The following is a 12,964-nucleotide window of genomic DNA, read 5'->3' as shown; positions in this document are numbered from 1 at the left end:
TCCACTTTGCTGAGGACTGCTGGAGAGGCACTAATGGATTGAAACGTGAAAACTCTGCAGCAAAGAATAGTGAACCCCACTTTGTCTCCAAGGGGTAATTTAGTAGGTAGATTAGGCAACACTTGATTAAGGGTAAACCTCTCTTTTCCATAGAAATATACTCTGTTTGTACAGAGGGGCTATAGGAAGTGGAGGATTAGGTCACAAATCCTCAGAAAAAAGCTGAAGACGTTTCTCAGAAGAAATATGCAAGTTACTGCACATTTGGAAAAACAAGTAATACCTTATTGGGAGGAAAGAAGAAAAACTCCACATACAACAGTTTTATTTACATGATTTCACTTAGCTTCTTGGAACAGTGTAAGAAACGGTGAGCTCCCAAATACATTGCACAGGATGCCTTGTCACCCCTGACAGTCTATGAGTTACTACAAAGAGGAACAACTTCAACTCAAGGCTACTAGAAAGTGATTGTCAAATAAGATTTTCTGAGAATGCCTGCAGGGACCTGCTACAACAAAAGTCATTTTTTGGCTCGTGGGGGATTACAGTGTGAAAGAAAAACAAATGTCAAAATAAATCCCCAAGAAAAGAAAGCACTTCTGTACTAACCCTGAGTCCCCTGGCCAATATTCTGTGTCCTCCACAGACTTGCAAATACTTGAGTATTTTTCATCGTCTGAAACCCTGAACAGAGTCTGGAAATGTTGGACGAAACTCAGTCCACATTTCAACAACGCGATGGAATTCATCCACAACTTAATGGAACTTCCCCATCTCTACCCATCAAGGTAGAAAATTACAAGACAAAAGAAATAAAGCAACTCATAGTATTAAAAAAATCATGTTAAGTTCTAATGAAAATTTGAACAAATGTGGGTTTTCCTTTTAAACCTATCTTAGGATGACTTTTTTCATCTTTCCATATGTTGAACAAGACGGCTGAAATGGAGCTTTCCTAAATCACTCTACACCATGCATTTGGAACAGCCATGAAAAACTAGGAACTAAATAATTGTATTTTGACAATGATGAATCTCTTAACTCTGCTGGTCAGGTTTCTTCTAATGGCAGTACTTAGAAGTGTACCATAACACATGAACATAGATCACAGTCAGAGTAACAATTTTAAGCTTAGAGAATTGAACTTAACTCACTGACTTAGAGAGATGAACATATAGATATGAGGCTTAAAAATTGCTGCTTACAACACACACGTCCCTCTGCGGGGGGTTGGGGGGGTGGGGGGGGTGGGGGGTGGGGTGGGGAGGGTGGAATCTTAGCAAAGCTTGGGAACTTCATATGAACTATATGTTTTGCTAAAAGTTACGCATTTCTGAGGTTTATGTTGTTTGCTACACTTCCTCTGTGAGCTGATTCCAATTCTAATTGGAGGAGCAAAGTAAAGAAGTCTCATTGGAAAAAAGATATGGCTGCACAGAATTGCACAGACAGAAAAATAAAATTGTCTTTCTAGGTTTTTTATTTATTTTTTAGAATTTTACTAAAAGGACAAGAATAAATGGGAACATTCATTTGCTTTTTAAACTGATCACACTTGGGTTTAACCACTGGCAGAGAAGAAACTTTACAGCTCCCTGGGAACCTATAATTTGGAAACGGAAGCATACAAGAACAGACTTTAGTTTTCAGGCAATAAATTGAAGAGAATTCTGCAGACATACAACAGAAAAGGAACATAAAATATTGGCGTGTGTATTTCTTAGAATGTTACTTCATTAACTCAATAAGCTGCATAGGGAAAATGAAGCCAAAATCTACAAAGATGTCCACTGGGATTTCAAATTGGCATATTTACTCAGCAAGAAATAACCAGAAGTTGTGGGCGGAGGGGTGGGTGGGAAATGCATCCCATTCTGGTAATGACGATTTAGTGGGAATCTCCGGCAAAACACCTTGTTGAAAAATGTCCATGTGGGCTCTAGTGGGACACACAGAAGCCCAAAGCCCCAAGGCCAGACATAAATATTATGCTCCATAATCTGTGTCCTGGGGAACAGTTCTAGAGAATTATACAAGAAAATCACGATCTTTCACATCTTACTTTCACAGACAATTCAACATAAACTTGAAAAATGTTTTAATTTTTCCTCCTTTGTGCCCAAAATGTTTTTTTAATGCTTTATTGGAAACTTTCATTTACTGGTGTGTTCTCTATATCTGTATTACTCATCAGCATAAAATAGTTGCAAAGGATTTGTTGCGTGATACTCCCATTGGTCACTGTCTTCTATATTTAAAAGCTCATTATCAGTCTCTCCGGGAGAAAGCTCTAATAACTGAACCTCACATAGACCAGGTACTCTGCTAGGCTCTTTCATAAACCTCATCTTATTTAACCCACCCATGGAGCCACAGAGTGTAATCCCCATTTACAGATGAAAAAAGTGAGAGCCAGAGAGATTCTGCCTTGCTCAAGGTCCTGTGCTAAAAATAGTAAGGGCCACTATTTTAATACTGGACAGTTCAACTCCATGGCTCTTTATCTCTCCCTTCCTGCCCTCTTTGCCAATTCTCAAAAAAAAAAAATTTTTTTTTTTTTAGAACTTTAAGAATACTCTCTATTCCTATATATTGTGGGTATCTCCTCTGAGGAACAATAATTTAAGCCACTCAAGGTATTTTCCAATAACAACAAAAAGGGAAAAAAACCATAAATACACTAAACTGCCATCTCTCTTCAATGGGTCAGGCTGAGCTAGATAGTGTACATTCTTAATCTCTACTTATACCACATGAAACCAGCAGGATCAGAGCACGAGGCTGTGCAGCAGAGGCTAAAAACCGACACTCAATTCACTAGCACATGTGCTTCACTGGACCCACAGAGTGCTTTAAAAAAGTGAATCGATTTTCTAAAATTCATGGATTTCACATAAGATTTTACATTTTTATGGCAATCAGAAGGTCCCTCAAACCTAACCCACTCTAATGGCAATATCAATTTAGCCAAAGTTTCGTGGTCCCAACTTCTTTTAATGAGGCATGCGTTCTGGAGTTCCCTACAGTCTCTGCCACTCTCAATTTCATCCATAGACTAAAGCTATTGCAGCTGCAATTTTTCATTATATTTATGTTATTGTTTTTCTTATAATAGAGAAATATTTTTCCAAACATTATCTCTTTTTAACAGACTGAATGACTGGTCTCAATTCTTCACCCTTCCTTATATCCATTTCTTTACAATGTTCTCTTCTTGGACAGAGGGTAGATCACCAAACCTTGACTATTAGCTTAACCATGTGCCTTGAAGTGGGGTGAAAAATCAGTGTTAGTTTAAGACTAGGCCTTATGAGACATAGCACCTTTTGGCTTTCTGTCTTGTGTCTCTGCTACTGTCATAGAAAGTTTTCCTTGGTTACTGATGCCCCTTCAGCCTGAGCATCAGAACAAAACCATATGGAAGAGAGCTGTCCAGCCACTCACAGACCTGAGTGAGCAATAGACGTACCCACCCTAGTTCACTCTGGAGCAGCTGAGCTGCTTTGTCTACCTAAAAATCTGTGAGAATAACTATTGGTGCTTTAAAGTCATTGAGGGGGGTGATTTGGGGGTGATTTGCTACACAGCATTATTGTAGCACTTGCTAACTGATACATCTCTACCAAAAAAAAAAAAGGCCGAAAGACCCAGACATCATAAATTTTCTTACATGCAAACCTGTTTCTTATTTACATTAATAATCTAGACCCTGAAGGCACTTGAGCCTGCAATTCCTGCCATAAAACTATAAACTTAGGAACTAAAGAAGGGTGAGTTTGTAAAATCTTTCTTAATATGACTGCATTTTTAGGTTTGACTGAAATGGTCCAGTTTTTGCTTCTATACTAGTTTGGATAATAAATAACATGGTCACTTTATCTACATTAAAATTTGTCTCCAATTTTCATACCAACTGGATGAATCTCTTCGATCTCTCTTTGGAGTCTGATCCAACAGCTATTACTGTTGCAGGCAGCGCTTTTATCTAAGATTTTCCTGGATATAATACCTATTTGGTTCGTCAAAATCATGAAGTCAGGGTGTTGAAACATTACAAAATGCTGGTGTAGAATAAGTCAAGTTTCAGTTCAGTTCAGTCGCTCAGTCGTGTCCGACTCTTTGCAACCCCATGAATCGCAGCACGCCAGGCCTCCCTGTCCATCACCAACTCCCGGAGTTCACTCAGACTCAAGTCCATCGAGTCGGTGATGCCATCCAGCCATCTCATCCTCTGTCGTCCCCTTCCCCTGCCCCCAATCCCTCCCAGCATCAGAGTCTTTTCCAATGAGTCAACTCTTCGCATGAGGTGGCCAAAGTACTGGAGTTTCAGCTTTAGCATCATTCCTTCCAAAGAACACCCAGGACTGATCTACTTCAGGATGGACTAGTTGGATCTCCTTGCAGTCCAAGGGACTCTCAAGACTCTTCTCCAATACCACAGTGCAAAAGCATCAATTCTTCGGCCCTCAGTTTTCTTCACAGTCCAACTCTCACATCCATACGTGACCACTGGAAAAACCATAGCCTTGACTAGATGGACCTTTGTTGGCAAAGTAATGTCTCTGCTTTTCAATATGCTGTCTAGATTGATCATAACTTTCCTTCCAAGGAGTAAGCGTCTTTTAATTTCATGGCTGCAATCACCATCTGCAGTGATTTTGGAGCCCCCCAAAATAAAGTCTGACACTGTTTCCACTGTTTCCCCATCTATTTGCCATGAAGTGATGGGATAGATGCCATGATCTTAGTTTTCTGAATGTTGAGCTTTAAGCCAACTTTTTCACTCTCCACTTTCACTTTCATCAAGAGGCTTTTTAATTCCTTTTCACTTTCTGCCATAAGGGTGGTGTCATCTGCATATCTGAAGTTATTGATATTTCTCCCAGAAATCTTGATTCCAGCTTGTGCTTCCTCCAGCCCAGTGTTTCTCATGATGTACTCTGCATATAAGTTAAATAAGCAAGGTGACGATATACAGCCTTGACGTACTCCTTTTCCTATTTGGAACCAGTCTGTTGTTCCATGTCCAGTTCTAACTGTTGCTTCCTGACCTGCATACAGGTTTCTCAAGAGGCAGGTCAGGTGGTCTGATATTCCCATCTCTTTCAGAATTTTCCACAGTTTATTGTGATCCACACAGTAAAAGGCTTTGGCATAGTCAATAAAGCAGAAATAGATGTTTTTCTGGAACTCTCTTGCTTTTTCCATGATCCAGCAGTTGTTGGCAATTTGATCTCTGGTTCTTCTGCCTTTTCTAAAACCAGCTTGAACACCAGGAACTTCACGGTTCACGTATTGCTAAAGCCTGGCTTGGAGAATTTTGAGCATGACTTTACTGGCGTGTGAGATGAGTGCAATCGTGTGGTAGTTTGAGCATTCTTTGGCATTGCCTTTCTTTGAATTGGAATGAAAACTGACCTTTTCCAGTCCTGTGGCCACTGCTGAGTTGTCCAAATTTGGTGGCATATTTAGTGCAGCACTTTCACAGCATCATCTTTCAGGATTTGAAATAGCTCAACTGGAATTCCATCACCTCCACTAGCTTTGTTCGTAGTGATGCTTTCTAAGGCCCACTTGACTTCACATTCCAGGATGTCTGGCTCTAGGTCAGTGATCACACCATCGTGATTATCTGGGTCATGAAGATCTTTTTTGTACAGTTCTTCTGCATATCTTGCTACCTCTTCTTAATATCTTCTGCTTCTGTTAGGTCCATACCATTTCTGTCCTTTATTGAGCCCATCTTTGCAAGAAATGTTCCCTTGGTATCTCTAATTTTCTTGAAGAGATCTCTAGTCTTTCCCATTCTGTTGTTTTCCTCTATTTCTTTGCATTGATCACTGAGGAAGGCTTTCTTATCTCTCCTTGTTATTCTCTGGAACTCTGCATTCAGATGCTTATATCTTTCCTTTTCTCCTTTGCTTTTCACTTCTCTTCTTTTCACAGCTATTTGTAAGACCTCCCCAGACAGCCATTTTGCTTTTTTGCATTTCTTTTCCATGGGGATGGTCTTGATCCCTGTCTCCTGTACAATGTCACAAACCTCCAACCATAGTTCATCAGGCACTCTATCTATCAGATCTAGTCCCTTAAATCTATTTCTCACTTCCAGTGTATAATCATAAGGAATTTGATTTAGGTCATACCTGAATGGTCAGTCTAGTGGCTTTCCCTACTTTCTTCAATTTAAGTTTAAATTTGGCAATAAGGAGTTCATGATCTGAGCCACAGTCAAATTTAGTAGGTGCCAAACTTACATCTACCAACCAATCAACCAACCAGCCTTCGAAACCAGATATCAACTGACTGAAACTTTAAGGGATTAGCAGGCTAACTTATAAACAGGAAGTACCTAAAACAACAGTAAAACTAAAAAATCAAGTGCCCCCAGAAAGAAAAGTTCTGTCTTCAGAAGGCAGTAATTACTGCATCTGAGTACATCTGCTTCACAATCCAGGAAAGTGGGAGTTTCACTCTCTATTAACCTTAACCAGAGACATTTTCATCAAAATTAATCGTGATTACTTTTTATTGCATTTCAAATGCTTTCCTTTATTTGGGGTGGTCAGGAATGCAACTAAGCAATTCCAGACCATGCTATCTTTTATGAATATGCCTATGAGGTAGTTATCAAGGCCCTTATGAAAATATTGCTATACAAAAGTTCATGGGCCAAAACAAGACATTAATTTCCATAACTAGACATGTGCTTAGAAAAGAAAAAAATTACTATATATATAGAAAAAAACAGAAACTTTGATGCTCAACACATATCAGCAGAACTGCACAAATACCCACACATAATACATATTCTAAAAAATGCTTCTAATGTTTCATAACCTCTTATGGAAAAACTTGAATGAACTTTCTGACCAACCCAATATAAAAACAGTCAATCACTAACACTTATTTTGAGCACATCTTGTGCCAAGCACAGTTCTAAATTCTTTACGTGCACTGACTCTTTAGTCCTCACAGTAACTCTGGAGTAGGTGCAATGATCATACCCATTTTACAGATGAAAAACTGAGGCTCAGGGAAATAACCTGCTAAGAACATTCAGCTGGTAAATTTGGAAGCTTGAAACCTAGGCATTCTAGCTCCAGAGTCAGTTAAGGAAGATAATAACAACACTTAATCTCTGTGTCACCATGACCAACTGGTTTGTTATGTTTTGTGCTATGCAACCTCTGTACATTCTCTGATAGCTCTCCTGCTTGGTGAGCCTGCCCTACTGCTCCATCCCTTCCATGTCAAACTTAGCTCCAATCCCACTGTTTCATGAAGTCTCTCTGCCACTCCACAGGTTGTTGTTGTTTTTTTTTTTTTTTGCCTTCCTTTCTTAATTAGAACTCTCACTACTTGAAGACAGTCAGATCTGGATTTGTGTCCCAACTCTGCCACTTACTAGCTGAATAATTTGGGGCCTCCTCCTCCTTCTCATATATCAAATGGGATAACAGTTAATCTACCCCATACTATGGTTATAATGGATCTCTGTGATTTTATCTGCCCAGCATCCCTTCTGAGCAGAACCCTCTTTTGTGTGAGGGATATCTTGTCCTCAGTCTCAGACCATGTGACTTGGGTGAGGTTAACCCTTTTTCTCTAGACTCCAGGTAACCATATAAGTTGATCATGGCCTGGCCAATTTATTCATTCTATCTGCCTTCGGATTCCTGCCAGAACTCCTCAGAAAGAACCTTTCTCCTCCCCCTGGGGTGACTGCACTTGTACAATGCAGACTGAATGCTGGTAGCCATAGTTGGCATCACTGCGGAACAGCCTTCCTGAGAATCAAGGCAACCAAGAGTAGAGCACGCCTGTGAGTAGAACAAAGACAGATTCCTGATGCTATTGTGTGAATACCTTCATGTTATAAGATCTGGGGTCTATTCCTGGAATTTTCAGTTTACTGAGCCAACAGAGTCCCTTTTTTCTTCTTAGTTCAACTTGTTGTGTTCCTATGACTTGGAAATAAGAGTCCCAACAAACCCAGCTGACAGAACCAAAAACAGCACAATACACAGCATACTGAAAAGTTAATAAATGGGATCCACTACTGCTATTGTTCCTCTCCATTTGTTTCTTGAAGGCAGGAAAACTTGAAGTCAGTTCCATGTCTACCACTTACTAGGATGCTACTTCATACCTTTTCTGAGACTCTAGTATTACCATATATAAAATCACCAACATTACTCTAAGGCATGAATAAGAATACACGTCTGACAAGGCAATATAGTTCTGCAACTTTTAGTTATGATCTCAATTTGTAGGTTCTAATATAACATCTCATATGATTCATGGGAGACTGATTTCTCAAAAAACCCCGAGACTGATTTCTCAAAAACACTGAGGAAGCCATGGATTGAAATAAACTACTAGTCCATCCAAAGATGATCCCAGGAGGGAAAAAAGGACTTGATGCTACCATCATGATACTCAAATCAGGCATCAATGTAAAGGAGTTTGATTGACATCATCAGGGCACCTCCAGAATACAGAGAAAAAAGAAACTAATATTGACTATGTAACCACCTTGTGACATGTTCTATGCAAGACATTTCCTTGTATTTCCTACTCTGGAATAATTACTTATTTCTCTTTCGGTCAATTAAAAAAGAGAATTATGAGTACATTCTGAAATTATCTAACTTCTTCAATCTCCAAGGAGGAAACCTAATATATAACTAGAGAAAGACACTAATTAATAAGCAGAATCTAACATGAACTCCGGCCAACTCGAACTTGAACTGCTCTGTTTAAAGGCACACTGGAATAAATAAAGGAACTTCAAAGCAAATGCCCTGTTTTAGCTTGAATGTTTTATTGAGCACATGGGGAGAGCTCTTTCGCCAAAAATAGGGATGGCTAATGAGGAAAAATTGGTGTTTTCAGTCGGCCAGTTGGTTTCTGAGATAGGGCCATCCATTCAGAGATAACTATATTCCACAGAAAAGACAGAATAATGATCAGAGCCTTGGAGTTTTGAACAAAACAAAACCAGTTCTGTAAAATGTCTGAAATCAGTTTGATGCATCCTCTTCCAAATACCTTCTGTGATAACATCCATACATTTCACTCCTGACACCAAAACAAGTTCAATATAATTCTAAAAGGAAGACGTTTCTGTTTCAAGCTTCTTGCCAACTCTATAACCGCAGCCCTTACCTTTTAAGGTGAGGCACAGGAACCAAGAGACTGTGTGCAGATTGAGCAAGTTCCACCATAACCTGCCTTTCTTGGGCACTATTTTGCTCTGTACTCAGAAAGACCCACTGGGTTCCCTGGGAGTACATGGTTAGTGCGGGACTTAGAGCAAAGGTACATCCACCATTTCCATGCATGCTTTCCCACAGCAAGGAGTATATTTTGGAGGGAATTGATCTCCAATTATTTAAGGGTTAAGAGGAGAAGGCTAGACTCACCTGCAAATGCTGAGAGTTGTCAGCCATGCTATCCTCTCGCCTGCGGACTTCTTCCAGTAACTGGGCATTCTTCTTTTTTTCCAACTGTTGATTGTGCTTCAGGTTGGCCACCTTCTTGTTCTGATCCTTCATATGCCTGAGAAAAGTCAGCACAGCTTGGTTAAATTCAGCCATTGGAAGATAATGTGTTATCGTAATAGAAGTGCCCAGTATAGAATATTTTGATATGTGTTCAGGAAAATTTAGGACGTCAAAACATTCCATTCATTCAACCACAAATATTTCTGGAGCACCCACTTAACACCAGGTGCCAGAATGGCAGTGAGGCTGCTGTGGTGAACGGGACAGATATAGTCTTCACCCTCCTCATGGAGCTAGAAGTCCTGGGGGGAGACAGACAAGTACCAAGAACACACAACTTGGGTTTCCATATGTTGAAGGAAATAAATAGCGTGCTATGAGAGATGATGATGTGATTATATGTGGACAAGCAGTATGGTGGGGGAATGACTTCAGTCACTGTGGTCAGGGAAACCTCCTAAGGAAACAAGACTATGGGTGAGACTCAAAGGATCCCACCCAGGAGACACTAGTGGAGGAGCCCCTTAGGTAGAAAGAACAGCAGGTGTTATTCCCAAGGCAGGAAACAACCCAGTTACTTCAATCAACTGGAAGGGTACAGTGAAGCTAGTCCAGGCAAGGTGGGGGGACAGGGTGTAGGAAGGTACAGGGTTGGGAAAGAAGTGAGATAGGAAATGGAACTGCAAAGGTAGGTGGGACTCAGGCCACACAGAGGGCCCTGTGGTCTGTGATGGGGGCATTTACCTTCTTCTAAGTGGTTGCTGTTCTAATTACTATTATTCTTTTGGATCATGTTCCTATTTTGAAATCATAATCTATTACTTTGACTTTAAAATAATAATTACAAGGCTCCAATCAAATACACTGTCATCACGTAGCTCAAGCAGAGTAACACTTTGGCTAATCACCATGTTAAATAAAGCCTGAGTGGTTGGAATAAAAGTTCTTAATGAATCTATAGGATTTCAAAGTGAAAAATCATAAAGCAATCAAGTGAATAAAAGACTAAGGATAGAAGACAGTTTTCTTAAAAAAAAAAAAGGTGTGTATGTTGGAGGGAGTTACAGACTTCATGTGGACTATTTCACCAGCAGCGTTTAGCAAAACATTCCACAGATTTAGGCAACCATGTCGACAGCAGCTCCCATAAATCTAATCCAACACATGAGGAGACAGGAGGGCAGTACAGAGCGCTCAGGAGCAGTGATTCCAGAAGAGGAGAGCCCTGGAGCAGAGTCACCTGGGGGTCCCCAGTAATCCTTCTGTGACCTCTTCCCAGCACTGCTGAGTCAGCCACTGTTACTGAGCCCTGACTCCCAACAGAAGGGTATTGAGTACCACTGCTCTTGCAAACTTATGGATGAGATGAGAATTAGATGATAAACAGCAAACATGTCCAGATGAAACAATAACCAGGTGGTAGCAAACTCAAAAAGAAACCCTTATTTCTAGTCCTTATGAAATTATATACTCCCCTACACCCTCCAATGCCAAGAAAATAAAGTTCAAGAGAATTGTTTATTAAGCTGAGAAATCTATTAGAAATCTTGCTAATAAAAATATTCTGAACACTTTGGCTCTTTACAAATATTTACAGAACCAACTGAAGCAGTGATTTAAATACTCCTGGTGGCACCTATTAAGGGGATAAAAGGTGAGGTGGAATAACCATTCTGTTACTCATTATTTGGACTGGATAATCACTGATATTTCTCAGTTTTAGTGATATAGTATTATATACCTATGAAGCTATGAACTAAGTGTACACACTAATCTACTTTTAGAAGACTGTCTTTTGGTTACTATGTAGGTGTTATTAGGTTGCTTCCTAATTGAACAAGAATATAGAGGTTCTAAAGTTCACACTAAGCCAGGGGAAGCACATTTTCTTGTTGCATAGTAAGTAAGATCAGTAACAGAATGCGATGGAGAGGTCCATAACACTAGTGAGACTGTTCAATTAGAGAACATCTTTATAACCAAATACTTCTTTTTATTACTTTAAATTCCACACTTATATAGAACTAATTGCTAAATATTTCCCCTGCAAGTACCAGGGTTAAATACAATAGATTATTATTACAAACATCATTTGCACTGTTAAAAAATTCCTACATAGTTCTTGAAGCAGTTTGAACATATTAGACCTTATCTCCTGGGATACTGCAGTGGTTTTTTCAATCCAAAAAGAAAAAAAAAATTTCAAAATCCACAAATCCCTGAAAGCTTTCCTAAATTAAGAATGAGTAGCTAGGAAAAAAGAGAAACTAAAGTTTGGACTCTGTGATGGAGGCCGATCATCAAATTCTCCAAGCATTCCTTCAAATACTGACTTACTTAGGACTCCAGTGATTAGAAAGGTTGGGTTTTGAATGGCACTGCTTAGGATTTGGGCCTAATAGATCAGTGCAGAGTAAGGTGATAAAAATGACCATCCTGTCTCTGTACACGTGAACATCAAGAGATACATATACAGTATGCAAACTCCTTGACAGGAGTGCTATGATTTTCAAATGTATTTCTATGGGTAGAAGTCTTTCTTAGACTGAAAGTTTCCTTGAAAGTTAAAAGTGGAAGGAAAAATTGCTCTGCCAGAGGTAGGATTGAGATAAGGAGTGGGGTGGGGTGGGAACAGGTAATCAGCACCTCATCTACTAGACACTCTCTCTTCCAGGTGCCCCTTAGGGAAGCCATAAGTTCATGAAGCACAGGTCAGAAACAGCCATTTTCAGGGTAGGAGGAGAGAGAGGGAGGCAGGTAGAGAAGTCATGAAATTAAAAAATTTGAGATCCCTTGAAGAAGAGTAAATGTACCCACAGAAGCTCACTGGAATGAATTATCATAGTGATTTTTACTACCAATAAATTTGACATTTCCAAGAATATAGATTTGGAAGTGACTTATCAGTCCTTTTACCACCTGCAAGAGTAAATTCACAGTGCATAAATCAGGCTAAACTCAGTACAGATCTCAACTGTCTCTAAATTTGAGAAGGTAGAGTCCCTGGGGGTGCAGATGACAAAGCCCTCGGGCAGTACTGCCTCAGAGGACAGTGTCAATGACACCCACTTTCCAAACTCCCACCCACTAGGCACCCTGGCATGCCAAGGCCCTGCCAGAAACTGACCTACTCCATGTTCTAGAAAAAAATGTGGTTTTTTTGGAGTGAAATTTTTCTGCAAGGAAACATCATTAAAATATATTCAAGACACAAGGTTTCTTCAAAAAAGCAGTTATTGGATCCAGTGGTGAATAGAGGTTAGTGGGAGAGTACAGTAATAGGGTCAGCTTTCTGTGTTCACCTTAAATTGACCAGTTTAATAAAGCAAGTCACATCAATTTTAAAAATTAAAAAGTCAGCACTTTTAAAATTCCAATAGGTCTCAAGATCAACAATGGCTACCATATTAAGAATGAATGTCTGACATTTCTCCAAAGATAGCATATAGATA

The 12,964-nt window shown here is 39.6% G+C and overlaps 1 protein-coding gene across 5 annotated transcripts in view; it reads right to left on the bottom strand.

The window, feature by feature from the left end:
• The window catches only part of ERC2 (ELKS/RAB6-interacting/CAST family member 2), a 993,433-nt gene that overhangs the window by 442,961 nt on the left and 537,508 nt on the right, over nt 1-12,964 (bottom strand). For all 5 annotated transcript variants that reach the window (XM_086367446.1, XM_086367443.1, XM_086367447.1 and 2 more), the window contains one exon: nt 9,432-9,567. In XM_086367446.1, the coding sequence (XP_086223572.1) occupies nt 9,432-9,567 (136 nt within the window). The remainder of the gene's footprint in view (nt 1-9,431; nt 9,568-12,964) is intronic.

This window comes from Bos grunniens, chromosome 22, assembly GCF_055505025.1.
Source record: "Bos grunniens cultivar Pamir isolate PY7600 chromosome 22, Bosgru_T2T1.0, whole genome shotgun sequence".
Classification (NCBI taxonomy): Eukaryota; Metazoa; Chordata; class Mammalia; order Artiodactyla; family Bovidae; genus Bos; species Bos grunniens.
This window is presented reverse-complemented; position numbering and strand designations above follow the sequence as displayed.